At 39.7% G+C, this 23,513-nt stretch overlaps 1 protein-coding gene across 7 annotated transcripts in view; it reads left to right on the top strand.

The window, feature by feature from the left end:
• LOC111323880 (uncharacterized) overlaps positions 1 to 23,513 on the top strand; it is a 33,911-nt gene that overhangs the window by 1,254 nt on the left and 9,144 nt on the right. For 4 of the 7 annotated variants that reach the window (XM_088739417.1, XM_088739412.1, XM_088739411.1 and 1 more), the window contains exons 1-20: positions 1,808 to 1,965; positions 2,199 to 2,286; positions 5,923 to 6,199; positions 7,008 to 7,165; positions 7,791 to 7,952; positions 8,165 to 8,481; positions 9,349 to 9,496; positions 10,007 to 10,303; positions 11,004 to 11,390; positions 11,652 to 11,977; positions 12,464 to 12,614; positions 13,889 to 14,185; positions 15,606 to 15,986; positions 16,327 to 16,664; positions 17,272 to 17,422; positions 18,963 to 19,250; positions 19,518 to 19,784; positions 20,414 to 20,748; positions 21,649 to 21,787; positions 22,317 to 22,490. In XM_088739417.1, the coding sequence (XP_088595543.1) occupies positions 1,930 to 1,965; positions 2,199 to 2,286; positions 5,923 to 6,199; positions 7,008 to 7,165; positions 7,791 to 7,952; positions 8,165 to 8,481; positions 9,349 to 9,496; positions 10,007 to 10,303; positions 11,004 to 11,390; positions 11,652 to 11,977; positions 12,464 to 12,614; positions 13,889 to 14,185; positions 15,606 to 15,986; positions 16,327 to 16,664; positions 17,272 to 17,422; positions 18,963 to 19,250; positions 19,518 to 19,784; positions 20,414 to 20,748; positions 21,649 to 21,787; positions 22,317 to 22,490 (4,717 nt within the window). In that variant the 5' untranslated portion in view covers positions 1,808 to 1,929. Of the gene's footprint in view, positions 1 to 1,807; positions 1,966 to 2,198; positions 2,287 to 5,922; positions 6,200 to 7,007; positions 7,166 to 7,790; positions 7,953 to 8,164; positions 8,482 to 9,348; positions 9,497 to 10,006; positions 10,304 to 11,003; positions 11,391 to 11,651; positions 11,978 to 12,463; positions 12,615 to 13,888; positions 14,186 to 15,605; positions 15,987 to 16,326; positions 16,665 to 17,271; positions 17,423 to 18,962; positions 19,251 to 19,517; positions 19,785 to 20,413; positions 20,749 to 21,648; positions 21,788 to 22,316; positions 22,491 to 23,513 lie in introns of those variants that run through there. The other 3 variants (XM_088739414.1, XM_088739415.1, XM_088739416.1) reach the window with 3 other exon arrangements.

Genomic DNA, 23,513 nt, shown 5'->3' with positions numbered 1-23,513 from the left:
TCCGGAGATACATGTTCCTAGTTTTCACGCATATTTCAGTATTGCTAAATAGTACCTCAATCGCTATCTTACCAAGATAATTTTGTAGAAAAGGTACCAGGTGCAGCTGTCTATTTGTCTATCTAGTTTACATAATTAGTTAAAAGTGGAAACATTGATAACTCCCATCTCGTGATCAATTTTCTCATTCCTCTCAGGAACGCTTCAGAAACGACGCATCTCGCTTTATGCTCCAAAAGTCTTTAGAGGCGCGATTTAAATACCGCCTATAAGCGCAAGTTTCATTAATGGAATTTCTTTAATTTCTTAAAACTACTTGAGGAGATTGCGGTTAGAGAGATGGACGAACAGGAATTCCCGAGACTAAAGCTACTCGCTGTCATCAAAAGCTGAGCAGCCTATAAGCGCAAGTTTCATTAATGGAATTTCTTTAATTTCTTAAAACTACTTGAGGAGATTGCGGTTAGAGAGATGGACGAACAGGAATTCCCGAGACTAAAGCTACTCGCTGTCATCAAAAGCTAAGCAGCTTTTGTCTTTGAGGGTCAAATCACGATATCTCTGTTTCTTTATAAACTTCACTGCTGGTTTATATGACCGGTGGCTATTGTCAACTTATGGGCCTTGCGTTATCTTTGCACGTTTCTCCGTCGTTAATTTCGTCAAATTTACTGAAGCATGGGGAAAAAAATTAGATAGCACAATATTGAAAACACGAACGATCTCGGCACGCATCCAACAGCTGGTAGTGTGAAAATTTACTTTGACCTTTGCACATATGAGCTTAATAAGAAAGAATTTTAAACTTCAGCACTAAAATGAGTTTGGACTTGTTTTCATTTTGCAGAAAATTCCAGTAATTCAAACCTTTGTCAAGAGAAAAGTAGGAGTTCTCCATCGAACTAATTTCAAGCTAGTCTTGAGAACTTGGCAATTAATCACTGTCACCGAAGCCATTGTATTATATATTATCACTCAATGTGAGCACAAAGTCGATGTCACCACAGTCACAATGAAAATTTTCAAAGAAAACTTAAAAAAAATACGTGTTGCACAATAGTAGATGTGACTCCTCAAAAGGGAAAAGGTGAAAGCTTTGTTCATTGTTTTCTGGCCAATGGTGACACGATTTTCGGTCTTTTTTCGATTAACAAATATAAAAGAGCCAAGGGGTTTCTACTGAATTGCTTAGGATATGCTTTATTAAATGGAAGTTATTTTCTATTGAGAATTATGGAGCGATAAGCCTGATCGAGTTCGTTACCACAGTTTAAACAGAATTTGCAATTAAAGCAATGTCGATGCAAACAGAATTGGAAAGTTGACCGCTTAAATTTCAAATTTCCAATCTCTTGCTATAACGTTTTTGTTTACACAAAGAGTATTTTCTTAATAAGTTTGAAACTTTCTTTAGAGGGAAAATGGTTTTTTAAAGAGCAGTTATGTGTGGGATATGTTTTCAGCGAGCGAAGATGCCTTAACCTTCGAATAAGAATTACAATCGATGATGTTTTCAACTTCCTTCGTGATAATTTCAAGTTCCCATCAATGCATACCTGACGATTTCTATTTCTTCACGCATTGATAATTAATGAAGTAGCCATGAAATTTTAATCAGAGTTTTGACTAAACAAACGCGTTTTTTAAAAGTTAAATGGAAAAATATTTTTGTTTCCAGTATGGTTAATCCACGGTACCTTCAATGAATAACAGGCTAATTTGTTCCAGAGTTTCTCACAAATGCAGCAAAGAGATTTGAATAACGAAACAATGCAAAATCTCCCCGGTTGCTCTGCATTAAAAATTCATGAAATTAAACCAACGAGCTTCGCTTTAGAAAAGGCTGTTTCCTAAAAAGACCGTCAGAATAAGAAATGTGGCTAGAAAGCGTTTGTATCACTTTCCTCTCAGCATTCAAAGAATGACGTCATGTTAAGATTCAGAATTTGGTGTAGCATTTCTCTGGTAAGTGTGAGCATCTCTGCTTAAAAATTGAAGGCCAGTCGCAATGGAATAACGATTTAACCCGAGGAAATACTTGGGACACACTTAGCTAATTTTGTCTGCCGAACCATATAATATATTATTTTTCCTGACACGCAGTTATTGACGCTTCGAATGAATTTTAGGATGCATCAGATATAGCAATACAAGAATCGTGGAATATATAAGCATTAAAAATTGGATTTTTTTCACAGGTCATTGTTGCTGGAAAGATCAGCGAAGGAATTGTACCGAATGTAACGGAGGGAGACTTCATCTATAATTTGTCATGTTTATCACCAGGTATTTGTTCTGAGCTAAAAATCAGTTGCGTCGATAAAGGCGGCTAGCAAATATGATTCGTCTTTTCTTGGATGTAGAATTTGATGTTTTCTATAACTTAACAGAAAAAAGCGTTTCTTAATGCGTTAAATTTTATTGCTTAATTTCGTTCGATGGTGGTAAATTCGGGGCGTCATTACGGTTCGAAGAGTCTGCCTTGAAATTGTCAACACCTCCTTTTTATAACGTACGTTGATAAGCAACTTTCTTGTGTTTTTCCTTCCTGCTAACAACTTTGTGACTTTTTCAGATATGTATAGCTAATCGCATGGGGCCGAGTAAAGTTAAGGATTCATATCACGCGTGTTTTCGGAAGTTGCTGAATAACCCGAGTCACGCAGCGACGAGGGCAATTTCTGCAACTTCCGAAAACACAAGTGATATTAATCCTTAATTTTACGAGGAACCATGTGATTACTTGTTTATAATATAAGGGGCAAAATGTTTTCTTACTGATTTCGCGCAAAACGGGACGCCATTGTTACACAACAAACAGAAATTTCTTTACCTTGGCAGCCGTTGCTAAGCGATTTTCAGCCAATCATTTTCAAGTACTTTTGCCCGGGGCAATTACAAAAATTAAGAAAAAATGCTCTTTGTCTTGGCCAATCACAATTCAGTCATTTTGCCCCTTATATGATAATTCATATAATCCTTTTCTTCGTCAAGTATATATCAACTATTTAAAGCCCTGGTCAAACGGCGCATGATAGTCGATGATAGTTGATGATAGTTGTTCGGAAGCGAAACGGGAAATCCAAACAAACACTTTAATTCCAACACGGTAAACTGTAGACTAACGGTAAACGACAACGACCATTAAGCAAAACTGCTACTCGATAAACTAAAAACTTTTCAACTCCCCCTAAAAAATCGCACAAGTCAAAATTAAAAGGTCCTCGTGATTTTCTTACGATATTATTAGCCTACGTAGTCCCAAAACACGCGCACGCAAGTCGCACGCGTACAAGTTCATTAACGTCTTCTTAACAATAGTATGCCACAGATCTGTGACCGCTATCGGGCCCTAGATTAAACCGGATCATTTTAAACGAGCCCGCCGATTTTCGGGGAAAACAGCTGACCAAAAACTATCATGAACTATCATACGCGTGGTCAAACGAGAAAAATTATCATCGACTATCATGAGGAATTTGAACAAGCTCAAAATGAATGATAGTTGGTGATAGTCGATGATAGTGCCAGATAGCTGGTGGTCAAACGGAAGCGCGCGCTTCAACTATCATCAACTATCATCCATTATAGTTCACCACTAAATTTTCTCCGGTTCTTATTGGCTTAAATCGATCACGTGACGCGATAGTGTTCATCCGTGGAGAGACACTATCAGCCCATAGTGCCCGCCCGCGGAAAATACCCGGATGGATAGTGCCCGTCCGCGGAAAATACCTGGAGTGATAGTACTCATCCGTGAAAAGTTTTGAATAGTTTGGCGGCCGCGAAGTTAGGCAGATCGGAAAACAGCGACTTTTCAATTCTGACAGGTATAACGTATTATTTAGCCAATGTACGGTTGCAAATTATTGACATTTGTGACAAGCTGTAGGTGCGGAAGAAAATTTAGTGGTGAACAATAAAAACAATAGAGTGTTTATGTCTCGGAACTATCGGTCTGATAGTTGCCCCTTGGAAATTTGATGTTCTTAAAACTAGCATATTTGTTTTACGAACATCAAATTTCCGCGGGGCAACTATCAGCCGATAGTTCCTCGACAGAAACACTCTATTGTTTAACTATCATGCGCCGTTTGACCAGGGCTTATGATAGTTCATGATAGTTTTTGGTCAGCTGTTTTCCCCGAAAATCGGCGGGCTCGTTTAAAATGGCCGCTAAAAGCTCAATATTTCCTGAAATGTTTCAAAGTTCATTCGCAACATTTCCTTGTAAGCGGCAGTGTCCTCCACTGGTAATTCTTCTACCAATTTCAACATCCCCCTTTCGTTTCTCCTTTTAATTCATTCCCTTGCCCGTCCTCTCTTCCACCAACGCTCTCCAGATTCATCCTCCGTACATTCCTCCAACAAAGTGATTACTAGTAAGCAAGCTGCCGCCCTCTTTCGTCGTGATAAATTCATACTTCAACAAGTTTGTTTTTTCTCACGCGAAGCCATGTTTGTGTTCACATTTTAGGCGGAAAGAGCCTGGAACTAGCTGCTCGCGTGACTTTGCTCGCGCGACTGCCGGTGAACTATCATCAACTATCACGAACTTTTTTGGCCGTTTGACCATGCGAATTATAGTTGGTGATAGTTGATGATAGTTTGACGAGAATCAACTATCATCGACTATCATGCGCCGTTTGACCAAGGCTTAACTCCCAGTAGTGGTTGATATGTAAATTCTAGTCACCATTTCCACACATTATGTTCATTGACTGTAAAGACCCATGTCTGAAGAGTCTACTTATTTTTTTTTTTTTTAATAAAGACTAAAGACTACATTCAAACAGATGAGAAGAATAGACCCATGTATCTGTGAGAGAATCCTGAAGCATTTCCTTAATGACAAACGATATACACTGATGATACTGAATGTTTCAGGCACACATAGATAAACACACAAGCAAATAAACAATTCTCTACAGAATCATACTTTTCCTCTTGATGTCGATGCATTCTCTTCCAGAAAGAAAACCATAGCGTTACTGAGGCTATAAAATTCTAGCAGCTCTCAAAGATGATATTTTGTAGGAACAGAAGATGAAACTTACATGACGATAATTGATAATCACTTTTACTACAGAAGCGAACGAAGTTCTGAAGCTGTCTTGAGTACATTGTTCCGTGTTTGGGTATTTTCGTTCAAAGGACCGCTCGTTATTTATCCATTGTGAGGGGTGGATGATTTTGGTTGTGTCAAAATGAAAATTGCCAACCTCGTTCACAGGGCTTTTCCCTTTTTGATATTCCTATTTTGAAGCTTGGCGGGCGGGAAACTTTGCCGCCCGCTAAACTTCAAAAAAGGAAGTTCAAAAAGGGAAAAGCCCTGGGAACGAGGTTGGAAAATTGCTCGACCCTCCCATAGGGAGTTCGGTAGAAATCTACTGATCCCTTCAGATTTCTATAGCCTACCTTAATACTCTGTCAGTGACAACCGTTCCCCCTTCCTTCCTATGTGAATCATGTGATCCTCTCAAAATTCTCCGACGCTTCGCCACCCCCCCTCCCAACTCAGGCGAGAAATAATGTCTGGTCCCTAAGAAATACCTTTTCCTTCTTCCCATAAATATGATTTGTAGTTAATTTTAATTGCTAAAAATGCCTTTGAGGTTTTTAGATATATTTATTTATGTAGTTATTGGAGTTATCAAGAGGAAACAGATCGATTTGAACCACAACCTACTATCCTGAAAATCACGGCCATAAACTACATAAATCAGGTTTCCATTAGGTACCAGTCATTTATTATTTATCACAGGGGGTAGGGGGCTGGAGGGCTGGGAAGAGAATCACATGGCGAGTCATCATTGAATCATTGGATGCTCCAATGAGAAGATGATGCATCTCTCTTGATAAACCTTATACAGTTCTAATTTTAAAAAAATAATAATGACTTGAGAATCCTTTTAATTCCAGACATCAAAGGCTTTTTACAAGAAGCATGGCTGGATAATATACAAGGAAACAACTTGAGCTCGTTATTGGAGCATCAGGATTTTCCTGACAATCCCAATCGCTCCGAACCTGTCTCTAATACTACATATCTACCCGAGCCACAATATGGCCAGCGGCTTCGTGCCTACTTCGCCGCGCCTGAAAGTGGAATGTATCACTTTCATCTGTCCTGCGACGGCGCATGCGTGCTTCTGATCGAGAGTAAGATTGGGAGCTCATTGACGAGGTGTCAAAACGCGTAAGTTTTTACCGTCAGCAAATTTACATTGACTCCGCTGACCCGCAATTTTGTTAGTTGTAGATAAATGAGTTATTAGTTTGATTATACGTTCGGGTAGATAGTAATCACAAAGTAAGAATACTTGTTAAGGATCAAGGATAATTAACGATTGACAATAATAGTTGATCGAGCAGCCTGATCATCCGAGGAAGGATGGTCCTGAGAAGGACTGTAGCGACTGACAAACGTTTCGACAACCTGAGCGGAAGTCAACTTCAGAATCGAGTGTCGAGGAAAAATAATATGTTATTAACATTGACTGCAAATGACGATCTAAAACTTTCAGACCACCACGGGGCTCTTTCGAGCCAAAAAAAATGAGTTGTGAAAGGACAAATTCCAAACTAGTCATAAGTAGCATCCATCTAGGTGGAAAGAAATCAGAAGTAACGAATTCCAAACTTGTTATAAGTGGTATCAAACTACTGGAAAGAAATCAGAAATCCTGAGCCAGCAACTAAGAGATAAGAAATTACAGGCCCTGCATGCGTCTTCATGACATATCTGAAGAATCATACAGTGTATTGGATTGTCAAGCAAAGCAATGATCCTCACAAGTCAGCAGCGGAAAAGAAGCTGAAAAAGAAAGGCTTTGATGGGACCTGTGCCTCCCAGGTACTAGTTTTCTACAGAGCCAACCTTTGAGGGGAGAGGGGGAAGGGAAATGTTTGAGCGTTGTCTTTTTCCGTGGAGGAATCTGATCACATTTTGTAATGAAATAAATTTCGTGTCTTTAAATAATTCAAAATGTTTTTTTTTTCCTTAGATCGAAGGGCATACACATGACGGCCGGATCTTTTTATTATTTGACTGTGCTTCACGTTGTCTCAAACGAGAGCTCGTATATTTCGCTGTCTGTCACGAAGCCAAACGGAACTCTACTTAGTCCGTTGCCTTTAGATTATCTTGTCGCTTACAAGAAAGGTGAGAACGCATGAGTCAAACACTTAGCATGACGCTTAGACAGTAAGACAGATGAGCACTAGAGAGGATGGATGGCAGATCATTGGACAAATTAGTCGGACCGTCAGCCAATCCGTTAGCCAGTCAGTCAGTTAGTCAGTCATTTAATCAGTCAGTCAGTCAGTGAGCCATTCAGTCAGTTAGTCGGTCAGTCAAACAGTCAGTCGCTCAGACAGTCAGACAGTCACTTAGTCAATCAGTCGGCCATCAGTTAGCCACTCAATTTTTCAGTTATTAAGTTATTCAAACAGTAATTGAGTCATTTTAGTAAATTTAGTTATTCAGTGAGTTAGTCAATATGTCAAGTCAGTCAGTGAGCTACTTGGTAGACTGGGCCTAACAGTCTGTCACGGAAGGGAAAGACACCCGGTAAGTCAACTTGTCGTGCGATCAGTTAGCACTTATCCATGAAATCTGTTAGTCAGTCAATCAGTGCAATTATTCCTTCTATCGGTCTGTTAGTAATCAGATAAATCAGTCAATATAGTTACTTAAATCATAGGTGTTTCCATGTGGGTCACATTGCCTACGAAAATAGAATGCTTAAGAATTTTGGGGTTAATTCCTCTTCCTTGATGGTTGGCAGATGGAATCCTCGGCGAATACATTCCAGGAGACTGGGGCGAGTGGAGCGCATGTCAAGGGGGAATCCAAACACGAAACCGCTCGTGCCAGGTTTTCCCGTCTGTCTACAGCAGGCTGAATTCTTCCTATCAGCTTTCTGACACCAAACAATGCGGCAAAAATGGTACGTGTTTTACCTTGAACAATCTTGCAATTTTGTTATTATGCAGTCTTGTTATTATACAACGACGATGGAAGTGCGGTTCGTTATGAGTTGCAATGCATGGTGGCATTTCTCTTTAACATAATTTGTCGCCCATCTTGTCTATCTATTGTATTATATATCGGAAATCTAGCTTTTACTTATGTTGTTGTTATCTATGATGGACTTTTCAGTATCTTGTCAGAAAAACCAAACATGTTTAAGTTGTCCTCTGGGTGTCAAGACAGGCTCAATAACAGACAAGCAGCTAGTAGCCAAATCTTCTTACGACAACTTAACCCATCCTCGATACGCACGATTGGATGGACCTAGCTCCTGGTGCCCAGGTTCATCAGACCGCCTTTTAAAAGTCAAGTTGGTTGTACCACACGTTATTTGCGCTGTTGCTACGCAAGGGAATTCTCAGCGGAAATTATTTACTAAAAAGTACAGACTTCATTTTCAAACGAGTCAAGGAAACGATCTTTATGAAGATTCAAGCGGAAATAAGGTAAATTCTTCTTTTGTTTTGTTTTGTTTTTATCATTTTTTCTTCAATTCTTAGACGAGTTGAGACTCTAACTCATTTTTAATTGAAGAGAAAGGAAATTGTCATCTGAGACAAGACAACAGTTTCTGAACCAAGAGGTTTTCGAGATGATTCGGAAGCGAATCGAGGATTTTTCTTAGTAGCTGGTGCACCACTAAAGAATGACGTAAATGACGGTTGACTTAGACAAAGGGAAGGATACAAAAAATAATTTCAGGTGTAAAGGCCCCTTATTCCTTTGACCTCAAAGAGGCGACTAGTATCCAGGCCCCTTAATCCTTTAACCTCTAAGAGTGACTAGTATCTAGGCCCCTCAATCCTTTTACCTAAGAGTGACTAGTACCCAGGCCCCTCAATCCTTTGACCTCTAAAAGTGACTAGTATCCAGGCCCCTCAATTTTTTACCTCTAAGAGTGACTAGTATCCAAGGCGAACAACGAAGAAGAAAGCTTATGACAAAGCAGTAAGATAATGTGAACTGCTGAGAATACATAATCCTTACAAACGATGCAGCAGATTTTACATAACCGAGAAGTCATATCGAGAAGCTGCTGGTCATCTCGGGAAGGAAGGGGGAGTTCTGCGCCGCTTGTATCCCACCCCTGTTATAATACATATTCTATTCAATAATTGAGAGGTCATGCTACCCGTTATGACCATAAGGGGCACACTAAGGCACAAAGTTATGAAAGAACTTTGGACACCGATTTAAAAAAAAAAGTGGTCTTTTGACCATGAACGATGACTTTTCATTTCAACCTCTTTTTTAAATTTTTTAGATTTAGAGCCAGAAGCTTTGCATCTACTATTCACCTTTTTTTTTTCTAGACTTTAGAAGGGAATTCTAATTCAAACACGGTCCATGTTAACACACTCGAAGGCGACGTTATGGCAAACACTGTGACTTTTATTGTACCGAATAATTATTCATGTCTGCGCGTGGAAATCTATGGATGGCCATTAGATAACTTCACAGGTCTGTTTACAGAGTTATTATCATCACGAAAGGCTAACTTTCGTGAGTTTTTGTTCAGCATATTTTTCCTGTAGTTTCTTACAAACTGGGTGGTTCGACAGCACAGAACCCAATATTGAACCCAAAAGTTGGGTTGATTTCGAAAAAAACTTGGAAGTAAGTGGTAATCGCCATTTCACAAACGCTGTTGTCGTAAATTTTGCGCATACGACAAGCGTACGCATTCCAACTTTGACGACCGCTTTCTGCCAACCTTAACCCTTATCTCTTTGGTTACCTCATTTCTCAAGTATACTAGCCTCGTCAGTGTAAAACCTGTCCCACCGAAACGTTCTCGCCTAGTTCCGACATTTGCCGAGCGCAATTTCGAACATTCGACTTGAAAAATTTCGGAGGACAACCAACAGTAGTGACAATGTCTTTAAATAATTAAAAAAAAAAAAAAAAGCAGGCAACATTTGAAATGATTCAGATAACGAACATGATGTGTTTTTAATTTTTTTTTTTAAGCCATAGCCCCAACTCGTCCGCCAATAATTAAAGAAGTCTTCCAAGATCCACGCTACATGCATGTTATTGGCATTTCTTGGAGTCCTCCAAAAGTCTATGGGGGTCTAGTGACAGGATACAAAGTCATCTTCCACTATACAAACGGCCGTCACCATAATTGGACACTGGATGGAAACACAAGTTCACTCTATGTCGGGATGGGCGCCAACCATACATACTGTGTAACTGTGTTGGCTTTTAATGAGGCTGGAGATGGACCGGCTGCAAAGTGCATTAATATTACAACTCGGGATGGTGGTAAGGACCCCTTCCTCCCTTTCCCAGGGACGATCAATCCATATTTTGTGCAGCAGAATATTAATGGTTTTGCTCTCATATCTGGTTTTCAGGCTATAATGTGATTTTACCACCCGTTTCTTTAGGGCAGTTATTTTATTTTCCTACCCCAATAAAATATGATAGTGTTAATCATCATAATTGATTTTTCATAACATTAAATAAAGTAACATAATACGTGTCTTAGTGGCACATAGATAGTATTGATCATAACTACTGTGTCTATTTTTAGAATATTATCAAAGAGGAACATGAGTATTATTCAGTTTATTTTGATGGATAATCTTTAGAATGCATAAACTATATTGCTAGAAATAAAACAAATTGTAACACTTTCGCCGACGTTGCGGTAAATAATTGTTTTAGTATGTACCATACAGCAAAAAAAAACCAGTTTTTTCTGTCACTGTATCATAAAAATGTTCGGAAATCAAAACTTGAGACGCAATTTTGTCTCCTCCGCTCCTCCGAGATGAATAGTACTTGCTAATCATTTCCGAAATAGCCAATCAGCGCAAGCAAAAAGCACTATTCACCTGTGTGGTAAATAATAATCATAAGTATTCTCATCTCTCAGTCTGGGTTGTTTCCCTTTTTAACTAAAGTGGAAGTGAAATTAATTCTACAGACATGTACATGAAAGAATGATCTTGTTTCACAGCCTGCCCCATTTCGTGGACAAGATATCAAGACTCGTGCTATTTCCATGTAAAGAAACCAACAAACTGGTCACGTGCCAAGCAGGAATGCATCAGTCGCCACTCTCATCTTGTGACCGTCGCCAATTACGAAGAGAACAAATTTGTTGCAGCTTTGGCTGACAACTTTTCCTGGATAGGCGCTGAGTGGAATGAGGAAAAGAGAACGCACTCGTGGGTGGATGGTTCACCCATCGATTTTTACCCGAAAGAGTGGAAAAATAATAAGGAAAGAAGCACTTTGTGCGTCAGGATTTGTGGTAGTGCCTTAAATAATCCACTACCATGCAGTGGTGCGTGGCAAAAAGAGGAATGCACTCAAGTCAGACCTTATATCTGTGAGAGGAAAGGTGAGAACTTAATGATAGTTTAGCCAACCGGCTTAACAGTGTTGCTCCCAAGATTTCAGTAGTAATTCTCTTTACTGTCTGCCATACAATTTTTATGATGTTAGTTTGGAGAATTTGATGTTGGATCAACTAACAATCCCCTAATTGATATTTCTCGTTCTTTTCATCTCTTGTCTGCTTGATATTGGGTGCCTGAAAAAGTGCAAGAACCCTGTATCTGGTTTAGTTATGAAATTCACTGCTGTCATACTTCTTTTACAGTCGCTCCCGACCCTGACAACTTGGAGTGCAAGGACACGGGCATTGGACTTGAATATCGCGTTAGGTACAACGACATATTTTCAGCATCTTCCTCATTACCCGACAAACAACCACACAAAGCTCGATTGGCCGGGGAAGGAGCTTGGTGCCCAGAGAGAAATTCTACAGAAGAATACTTGGAGATAGATTTGGGTTCTTCGTACAGAATCTGCGCTCTCGCTACACAAGGACTGCTTGGCGAAAACAGCGCTTTTACCAAAACGTATCGTCTACAGTTTTCCATTGATGGCTTACGATGGGACTGGTATATCAACGAAACCAGTGAGGTACATAATTTCGAAGGGACCGTTCACTATTTATCCCTTGAGGGGATCGGGAGATTTTGGTTTTGTGACGACAAAAGCTACCTGATCCCCCTTATAAGGCTCTTTAATATTCTTACGACTGCTCCCCCCTTCCCCCTTTCCTCAAAGGCAGTTAATTAGAAGTCAATTTTCTATAATTCCCCCGGTATACTCTGTTGGCGACGACTGATCCTCCATTTGTTCCTCCTGAAAATCATGTGATCCCCTCAATATCCAACCTCGTTCCCAGGGTCTCTCATCTTCCCGCCCCCTGGAGCGAGTGAGGAGGGGCGGGAAGATGTGAGACCTTGGGAACGAGGTTGCTTAATATCCTCCGACTTCCCAGGTGTCAAAAAGTGACAGCTCCCTCATGAGTGAAAATTTTACTCTTTGTGTCTGTATAATTCGCGTTTAAGAATACTCTTCTATCAATGAAAACGATTATGTTTTATGCGTCTTTTTCTCTAGATCTTTCAAGGAAATAAAAATTCCCACGAAGTATCGAAAAGAGAGTTTAAACAAACTCCGCTAACTCAATACGTTCGCATCTGGCCGGTGGAGTTCTTTGTTTATCCCTGTTTGAGAATTGAGCTTTATGGAAAAAGTTTGAAATCTCCAGGTTGGTTTCGGTCTCATTGTTTAGCTAAACTAAGCTTTTTAACCTAAAATTTTTCTCTGCTTGGGTCGAATGTATATTACGTGTTCGTGTTCTAGTGGTCACGGATGGTCTCTACTTCAGTATAACAGTCTTCTATTCACACAAACATAGAAGAACGTAAATGCTGGGTACATCATATGGCTCTCGCCTACCATGAGTCGGAAGTTCTGATATCTCGAAATGAAGGGTTGGAGATGTCGCGCGTAAGCTAAAAACAACGACGCATCTGTACGCTCAGGCAGGCAAGTTAATTCCTAAACGACGGAAGTGAGTTAATTCCGAAACAACGGAAGTGAGTTAACACTTGCTTCATCCAGGCTTGACCCTCACACATGCGTGTAGAAGATGAAATAGGGGACGTCTAAGCGCATGCAGATGTTGCTGCGCTAATCTTCAACTCAAACAGTATATCAGTAACCTAGCAACACATATATTGGCTTTATTCCTTGGAGTAAAAAAAAAAAAACGGCGGCTATGAATGATAAAAACTGTTATGAACTATTATTATATGGCTGTGTCTCACAAGGACTGGGAACTACCGAGTTCACAAATTTGATTGGCTGAAATCAATATTGAAAGTGGTCTAGATTTTCCCATCCAAACCAGCATCTAGGCCGGTCTAGAAGAAAAAGGTACAAAGAATATAAAAAATTGGCATACAAGACACAGACATATAATAAACATCTTATTAACCGAGCTAGGTCGGTCTGTATGGGAGAATCTTGACCTCGGTCGCTGGTACAGACCCCACTGCGTTCGGTCTGTACTGGCGACCTCGGTCAAGATTCTCCCATACAGACCTCCCGCTTGGTTAATAAGAACTAATTGCTAATCGTATAGCGGGGCGTCTGTGACCAACAAATGATTATGCTTATGCTAAATGAAACGCTTACCTGATCGATCAATGATAGGAAAGAGTCAAATTCTCTCTTACTTTTACTTTACTGTAATAATTTTCTCAACAAACTTAACACATATACAAAGCTGAGGGGAAGGCCAAGAAACAAGAACAGGTTCCCTCACAAAAGGCCAACCAAGAAAGAAAAACACTACACATACCTATATATATATAATAATAATATTATAATAATAATAAATTAGGTTCATTCAGTGTCTAACTGGTATAAATAAGCCTTACAAAGACTTTTAAAATTATACTTGGAGTCTGTAGAAAAGTGTATCAAGCGCAGTGTGGAGATACTTAACATCGATACATCTCGTGATTTTCTCCACAGGTCCACCTACCAGCGCACCAACAAATTTGACCACGGAGATTTTATCGTTGACAACGGTATTAGTAAGCTGGAATTCCATCCCGGACTACTTTGGTGGGGGCTTGGGAATTACTGGATATAGGCTGTATTATCAAACAAAAGGAGCTGGTGCACAGGGATTAGAAAAGAAAAGTGTAGAAAATTCGACCAAACTGTTCAACCTGAAATTGAACGCGACGTATTGCATAAAAGTCGTTGGTTATAATGAAGAGGGGGAAGGTCCTAAGAGCGAGTGTACCGACCTTAACACTCCAGCAGGTAAAGGTTTTCTTTAGAATGATAAAGTGAATTGAGGAACTAACCCTTACCCTCAGAGTGTGGAAAAAGATAGAAATCAGATTAAAATATATCTATTAATTAGTTAATTTGGTTAGGCAGGGGACGTTAAAGAACCCACTCACGAGATTACTGTGATGTGATCTGGCCTGTTTACTGGGAATTATTTGTAAAGCATTGTTTGTAAACTGCTGATGCAGTCTGGCCAAAGTCCTCCGAAAAGTGTTGTGATGCGCATCTGATCATATCCACATATTAATTTGCGCAATATAAATATTAAACTATTATTATTATTATTATTATTATTATTATTAGTAGTAGCAGTAGTAGTAGTAGTAGTAGTAGTAGTAGTAGTAGTATGCCAGTAGAGTATTGGAAATAGAGCAAGGATCCTTTACGCCCCTGATCTTTAGTACCACCGGAGGGATGGGCACTGAATGCAAGATTTACCATAAACGCTTAGCTGAACTCATATCCATTAAGAAATGTCAAACATACTCTACCGCTATGTCCTGGATTAGAGCCAAAATCTCCTTTGCACTCTTACGATGCGCCTTCTTATGCTTAATAGGTACAAGAAAGAAAAGAAGAACATTTGAAACATTCGATACAGATTTTTTAATTGACAATGCTATGGCAAATATAGGCCAGACATTTTTAAAATTTGTTTTTACACTTTTAGAGTAAGAGTGTCATTTCCCTTCTCATATACTTTTTTAATGTAATTTACTTTTATAAGGATAATTTCGATGCACGTTTTCTGAAATTCTTTCAATACGAACTAGTAGTTGCTTTCGCGATTTTTATATGTAGGTCGTTTTTGTTATCAAAGTTATTTTGGGTCTGATACGAGTCTGATCCTAGAGAACCGAATTATTATGATTATTATTGTTGTTGTCATCATCGTTACTAACCGAAGCATGTATCCAATAGCTTTTCTTAGATTTTTATTAGACATTTAAAGCTTTTTAACATGATTTTTGTAAATTTTTAGTGATTATGGCAAATAAAGTATTATCATTATTATTATAAAAAATTATTATTATCATAATTATTATTATTATTATTGTAATAATGGTATAGGGTCATCTTTTTGGGAGAGCATGGTGTGCACCTCCCGTCTTCCAGGAAGAAACATGAGGTAGAACGTTGTGATTGAGACAAAAATGTGTCGCCAGGGACCGGTCACTAGTTATTTCCTTGGCGAGTAAGGGGGGGGGGGGTGAATTTGGTTATGTCAAATTGAAGCCAATTTTCTATTTTCCTCTTATATATCCCTGTTGGCAACGACCGATCCCCCCTTTGTTCCCCTTGAAAACCCTGTGATCCCCACAAAACATCCTGACCCCATTGGGCGATAAATAATGACTAGTCACTAAAGGTTATTTTCTTTCTTCCACAGCATGTTTAAAGGGATGGTCAAGCTATAGCGGAAACTGCTATCGTGCCTTTGGTCTAGGGGAGAACGGAGGCAAGGTTAAGTGGAACGACGCCTCTGTTGAGTGCTATAACCATAATTCTGATCTGGTGTCTCTTTACAGTGAGGCTGAAAATCAGTTTGTCAAATCCTTAACTGAAGAAGAGCTTGGGAATTGCTCTTGGATTGGCTTGCGTTCTAAAACGAGAGGCCAACTCCATTGGAATGACGGTTCTGTCGTGAACTTTACAAAATGGAAAGGTCAAAATGTAAAGGGACCTGAGTGTGTTACTTATGATGAGGAAAGTGTATATTGGGACGTGAAATCGTGTTCATCGAAATGTTCCTTTTCCTGTAAGCGAAAAGGTAGGTCGCCTTTGATTTGAATGTAAATTTCCTCCTCGATAATTCTAGAGATTCTGGTCAGGTTTGGTTAGGCATTGGCAGGATCTTTGTAAGATATCATGGCAAGGTTTTTTCAGGATTTTAGTTCTCATGAGCTTTCCGTATTCAACCTTTTCATTCCCAGGACTTAGTTCCTTAAAAGCGAGGTAAAGCCGAGGCTGTAGGACTGATAACCTTGCTGTTCTCTGTCTATCGTGTAATCAGATATTTGCGTAGGAAAATATTTGTTCTATGGAAATCGTTCAAAGTAGTGTTCTTCTTGTCTGATAATTTCTTTGTTTTTTAATGAAATATATTGCAGATTTCGCTTGGCTACATCAAAACTGTTCTGATATGCCTCTTGGCCTAGAAAACAGAGCCATACCAGACTCTGCCATGCAATCCACCGAAACAAAATTCGACACTTCTGCTTATGATGCGCGCCTAAGTTCCGCAGAGGGGTGGTGTGCTTCTCCCAGTGGCCAAGTTTATCTCGAGGTCGACTTGGGATCACCTCATTTTATTTGCGGCATTGGTACCCAGGGAGTTCAGAGGAGTTCAGGAATTCAACCTAGCGGGGAATACGTGAGGAAATACCGTGTTAAACTGGCAAACAGAGACAGGAAGTACGAGCTTTACAAAGAAAATGGAATTGTTAAGGTTCGTAACCTAGCAACAGGAAAGGGTTTGTCTGAATTTGGAGATTTCTGAAATCTTACAATTGAGCTACCGCCTCCCGGTGAACTCAATTGGTTAGAGCGCCGGATTGTGTTGCGCGGGAGGTCGAGGGTTGGAGCCCCGGCCGGACCAATAATCATGGTCTTAAAATATAATCAAGAAATGGATCCATATTCTAGTCTTCTCGGATAAGAACGAATAAACCGTAGGCCCCGTCTCCTGCAGGGTTAGGGGTAGGAGACGTTAATTTCCCACGCACGAGATTACTGCGTGGTGGATGTACTCCCTAGGTGGGATGGGTGGGTGTTGGCCCTGAAAAGCCCCTATGGGAAGTGGTCAATTAACCTATGTATGTATGTATGTATGTATGTATGTATGAGTGTATGTATGTATGTACATATTAACGAATTAACTCGATGGATGGAATTTTTAGCAGGTGAAGTGGTGGTGGCCCTTTAAGAATGAATAGTGAGTCAAACTTGAACGAGTAAAGCAAGTTTTAGATAGACTTTCTTCTGACTTGCAACCAAAATCCTCCACCCTCCCCCCCAAAGAGATAAACAATAACCGGTCCCTAAATGCGTTTTAGGAATTCGAAGCCAACAGCAACTACTACCGTGTAAAGAAAAACATTTTGGAGCCTGGGGTTGTAGCGCGTTATGTGAAGCTGCGGCCGATGGATCGGGGTGGCAAACCATGTTTAAGGCTGGAAATTTATGGGCAAGATGATTCCACAAGAGGTATTTAAGTGATCTTATAACTCACTGCTTCATCCCCAGTCCTAAGTAGCTTTATGTAATGAATGCAAATAAAACCACATTAACTTGTTCCTTAAAATAAACAAATAGATGCTTACTTAGCGAGTTCGAGGTCCATATTGTAAGTTATAGATTAAGTTTTCTCCATAAGGATTTAGGCCCAAGGACGAAGCGTGCGGACCATAAATCCGAGAGGAAAAAACGAGGTCCCATAACTTACAGTACGGAAAGATAAAACGAAGTGGGTTAGATATTGATTACTTTATTATAGGAAGTTAACGTTCCATGAAATTAAGGTGTTGGAAATTAACGCGACTTAAATTAACGCGAATTTAATGGAAAACGAGTTTCGAATAAAGAAAATTAACGCGAAAGAGGAGGAGGTAGAATTTCACAATAAAGGAAATTAACGCGATTAAGACACAGTTGGTGGTGACATCTGGAACAAATTTATTTCAACACTGGATACCAAGAAATTAACAACTGGACAAAACTGAGCCATGTGGTTGTTTGTCGCGTACCAAAAGAACTGAGCCGTTATGTGAAGTATGCTTTGGAACAAGGAGCCAAATTTACAGGAAGAGTTATTTCAGTGAAGCCGAAAAGATCGCCACTAATTCAAGGAGGCCTTGAAATACCAATGGTCGTTTCTGTCCAGTAGAGCAATGCGAGAAATCTGGCGCTTTTGAAAGAGAGAACAGAGGATGTCTCATACTCTGTCGAGAAAGACTATGTTGACGATTCGAAGCCTATCTTGGCCGAGATCAAAAGAGAAGATATTGACATCACTTCTGACAGCGACAACGATGAAGATAAACTCGAAATATTGTGAACCTGCACCTTAGCTTCTGTGAAAGATGAAAAATAAAGGGTAAATTGAAAGAAAGAAAGCTTATAGTTAATGTTTTTTAAGCGTCCAGAATGTCTGGACAGGTTCTAAAATTGAGGTTAAAATAATGGAAATTAAGAGCGCGGAAATTAACGCTGCGGAAATTAACGCTCAACAAAAATAACGCGACTTAAATTAACGCGAATTTTAACAATTCGCGTTAAATTTATGCAGCGTTAATTTCCTATGATAAGGTATATCTATGGGTTCAAACAGAGGGGAATGATTTCTTTTGAAACAAGCTTTTGAATTTAGCGGCCGTGCAGTGAAATACGGCCACTAAATTGACCAATGATAGCGCATGTACTATGACATATGATAAAATGCAATAAATCATGGGAGTTATTTAAATTGATGATTTATGAATGTAAATATTCATACGTTTAAATTTCCAGCGAGAATTATAGACAACTGTTTGGTGTTTTGTAATGAGTGAATGAGTGAAAATGGGGAAATTATGAAAAAGGCGAGCCAAAACTCGTTATATCTCTGAGCGTTCTAGTGTGGAAATGAAATGAAAACGTATGTTTGGGCGGATGGGAAAAACTTGCTTTGGTTTGGCTAAGACGCCTCAGTGTGAACCATGGTAGGATACTATAACAGATACTGAAATAATTTCCTTTTCTCTTCCAGTACCGACACGTGCTCCTGACAACGTTTCGTTTTCAGTTGACGATGGTGGGATGGTGGTCAGATGGCGTCCACTGCCTGTGTATTTTCATGGGGACGTTCTCGGTGGATACTTTGTAGAAGTTAGAACGACAGCTGACTCTCTTAAAGGCAAATGGCAATCTTCTGCTGAGGATAACAGTCATAACTTCCCTACATATACTAAACGTGACATCATTGACTGTGTGATGGTCTATGGATTTACCAATTATGGCGACGGTGTTTCCAGTGGCTGTGCTATTGAAGAGCAAGGTATACTCAGGGCACAAAAATGCACTTTTAGTTTTGCTGTACGGAAAACATCGCCTGTTGAAATACTTGAAACAAAATGTAATTCGGTTTCTTTCTCTACACTGGTGAGACCTTGGCCTTCTTGGTCATCGGCTCTTCAAGTAGCTCAATAAAGGGGCAAGGGATGGGGGGAGGGGTTGTTTGTCTTGACACTTGGAATTGTCCCGATTTTCTGGCTAACTAAGCTGTGTTGTTTTTGTTTACCTTTTTAATTTTCTTACCAATTAGAATCAGAATCAGGATCAGGATCAGGATCGGGATCGGGGTCGGGATCGGGATCTGGTTCGGGATCTGGATCGGGATCGGGATCAGGATCAGGATCAGGATCGGGATCACAGTCAGGACCAGTCTGGGGCAGTTGGAGCTCATGGAGTGTTTGTAGTCAGACCTGTGGTGGGGGCGCATCAAAGAGATATAGAGGAGAACAACCGTGTAGTAGTAAACCGTGTAATAAACAGTACCAGAAAAAAAATTGTTCTGAACAAGCGTGTCCAGGTAACTTTTATCAAAGATTGGATAACCTGGAATCAGGCCAGCATTAGCTGGTGATGTGTTAAATAATTGGGGATACGAGATTTAAAAAAAACGCGCAAGGGATACTTTATTACCTTTTTGGTCAGTCATTTGCTCATTTGCCATTCAGTAATTCCTACAGATAGAAATGAATTCAAACCTTAACTTCCCAAAACTCTGAGTTTTCATTCTAGTGCATTGCCCTTTTCCTTTTAAATGAGTTTCCAGTGATCTGATTACTGAATGGTACTGATTTTGTAAAGGAAGTTACACGTTCACCATGTTTGGCGGTGATCATGATGATACTAATTCGTTAATCGGAGATAATGTGATCTATTAGGCTGTAGGAATATTATTTACATTTCTATGCAATTAATTTGGAGTTTCTCAGAGTCACAATAATATGGCATAAAAATGCATAGGTGATAGGGACACAAAACACTTACACGAGATTCGTATATTTGCGATTGAATCGAGCCAAAGTAAGAAGTTAACTTTTGCAACTGGAGATCGACAGACAGGGGAGAGGGAAAGTCTAAATAGGTTATTATTAACCGACTGACTTATTGGCTTACTGATTGATGTACTGATTGATTTTCCCTGCTTCACAGCACTTTCTGAATGTCAGGACGCCTTGGGTATGGAAAGTGGTGAAATCTCTAATGATCAAATAAGTGCCTCTTCAGAATACGGCTATCTTAATGCTGCCGAGTATAGCCGACCTAATGTCGATTATGGTCATGGATCGTGGTCAGCTTTACAGCTAGATCAGAAACAATGGCTTCAAGTTGACCTAATAACTTACTGTACTCAAGTCACGGGTGTGGCAACACTAGGAAGAGCTAGTGATAAGTTGAACCAGTGGGTGAAATCGTACCACTTACAATACAGTAATGAGACAGATACCTTTGAAAACTACAAGCTATCATCACCAAACTCAACGGAGGTACGGTAGACCATCTGAAACTTTGCCTGTTGTTTTAGTTCGCATTTCTTCAATCAATGCCCCTTTTTTGGCGTTCTTCCGGGACTTTCTTACAGAACATAAGACATTGCCGGCATCTGTCAAATTATCCCGGTGAAGATGCCTTTTTAGCAAGCACAATCAGGTGTAACGCGAAAGATTTCAGGGACAAAGGAAGTTTCTGAAGATTCAAGTATGAGAATGCCTGGTCCCGTGGTGGATAAGCATTGTCATTAATAGGCCTTTTGCAGCTAGAGATCACGTGCTTAGATACCGCATAGCAACGCCATACCGGAGAGCAAGCACTCCAGTGATCTCAGACATTATAGAGGTAACAGAGGTCTGCATTCAAACAAAGAATACAGCGGATAACAGGTCAAAAGGTATCCTAATTCGAGAAATCCAGTAAGAAGTAATCAACAGCTTCCCCGGAGTGTATCAGCAGCAAAATCACAACAAAATTCGTTTTTCGCAGATACACTCCAAGGAAGCTGTTGATTAAAACTTACAAGATTTCTCGAATTGGGATACTCTTGAACTTGTTATCCGCTGTATTCTTTGTTTGAATGCAGACCTCTGTGATCTCTATTTTGTCTGAGATCACTGGAGTGCTTGCTCTCCAGTATGGCGTTGCTATGCGGTATCTAAGCACGTGATCTCTAACTGCAAAAGGCCTACTTGCTTATGTTTAATAACTTGGAGAGTGAAAAAAATTAGCATTTCATGGTTTCTCTTCCCAGACAAGTGAATATTCACATTAAATTTATAAAGTTGAAGTTTTGATTCGATGTTTATTGAAGCTTGCGAAACGATTTGGACATGAAGAACTATTTATAATTGTTAGTTTATTGTAATGACGAGTTTCCCATCTTATTGTCGAAGATTTTCCCAGGAAATACAGACAATACCATCGTTGTGTCACATGATTTAAATCCACCAATCATAGCACGTTACATCCGTTTCCAGCCATTAACGTGGGAGAGTCACATATCAATGAGAGTGGAGCTATACGGCTGTCAAGGTGTGCTAAGGGTGCTAAATATTACTATGGACTTGTAGTCAAAACAGATTCAGTCATGAAAAGAACTCATTAAGATTAATTTGTTTGTTTGACACTCTATCACTGAGCCTCGGTGAACGCTTTGGTGACGGTCATATGCTATGAAATTTGTGAGAGTATATTTAGAGAACGGTCATGTAACAAGTCATTCAACCAAAGCTGTGCGACCAGATCAATCAATTCCAAATTTTTCCATGATTTGGATGAAATTTTTTTTTAAATTAGGGAAAACTGTGGAAAATTGCGCCTCTTGATTCTTTCTTTAATAAGTTTGATGGTAATTTCCAAAGTATGTAGGGCCATTAAAGAATTGGTGATATTCATTCTGTTTTCCCCTCTCAAAACTCCTTCATAGAGATAAATATACCGTTATATATTTTGGATCTCAGACACGTTATCATTTCCAATTTCTATGATCAAACTCTTGAATTTCACAGAAGTATTTTAGCTTTGTCGCCATCATGATATCAGTCAAAATATCATATTACAGGAAATGAGTCTGGCAACAGCTCTTTTCGTTGGACACAATGGAGTGAATGGAGCATTTGCAGCAAGTCATGTGATCAGGGTGTACAGTTTCGTAACAGGACTTGCGTATCACCGTGTAATTGCAGTGAGAGTTCATATCAGCAGAACAGAAGCTGTATCTCTCAAGGTTGCCCAGGCACGTAAAGACGTCACCGTCTATTAACACGTTCATCCTAACCCTCTGACTCCCAGCACTGATTAACATGTAACTTCTCCCTATAACATCCATACATTATCCAGCAAACGGGTAATGAGAATACTCAAACTTATCAGGTAGAAGTTGTTATCTTTATCAAGCACCAGTTTCGTGTAAGTAATTCACAGGGAAACGTGTAGCAGCTAGAGGGGAGAATTGACGTCAGATCTAAATCTAAATGTCTAATCTGTAAAGGGCAATACAGCCCATCTTCAGCAGATATGTGCTGTGCTTGTGCTATGTGCGCTAAAAAACAATGCAGTGAGTGTGTGCTATTGATATAAGAATTAAAAAAACATTTTTTTCATAGGGTTAAAGGATGAGGGAGACTGCTATTGAATTTCTCTTTAAATTGTCACTGCTAAATCAAGCATTGAGGTCATGAGAATAAAAAGACGAGCTCTTGATTGTTTCAAAAATTCTCTTTGTCAACACCTTAGGATATGTATAGAGAAAAGTATGGAGAATACGCAGACTGATGTTAGGGTGTAAAGCGTTGGTGGATTGAAAATGTATCGAAGATTTAAGGAACGCTTTCGTGTCAATCATCTCTTGATTTAAAGGGTTTCTTATTCACAGTCGCAGAAGATGTCATCTGTTTAACAAATGGTAAACACCACAGCGTACACTATTGAGTTATGGATGCACGCGGGAAGTTGCTAAGCACGAAAGAAGCGTAAGAGTCGCTCGAGGCGATAGCCGAGAGTGACTCTAGCTTCTTGAGTGCTTAGCAAACCTCCCAAGTGCATCCATAACTCTATAGTGTACGCTGTGGTGTTTACCATTTGTTTTATAACATAACATTAACACAATGTAGCTAGAGTTCCCTTTTATTTAACAAATCTTACGTGACCAGAAAAAAACAAGCGCGCGCGGAAAAATAGTCTTTGCATTTGCTCACGTCAGCAGCGTACACCCGTGGGCAAATGGGGGACGCTAAATTGACCAATCAGAGCGCGCGCT

Source organism: Stylophora pistillata, chromosome 11 (genome assembly GCF_964205215.1).
Source record: "Stylophora pistillata chromosome 11, jaStyPist1.2, whole genome shotgun sequence".
In the NCBI taxonomy this organism is placed as follows: Eukaryota; Metazoa; Cnidaria; class Anthozoa; order Scleractinia; family Pocilloporidae; genus Stylophora; species Stylophora pistillata.
This window is presented reverse-complemented; position numbering and strand designations above follow the sequence as displayed.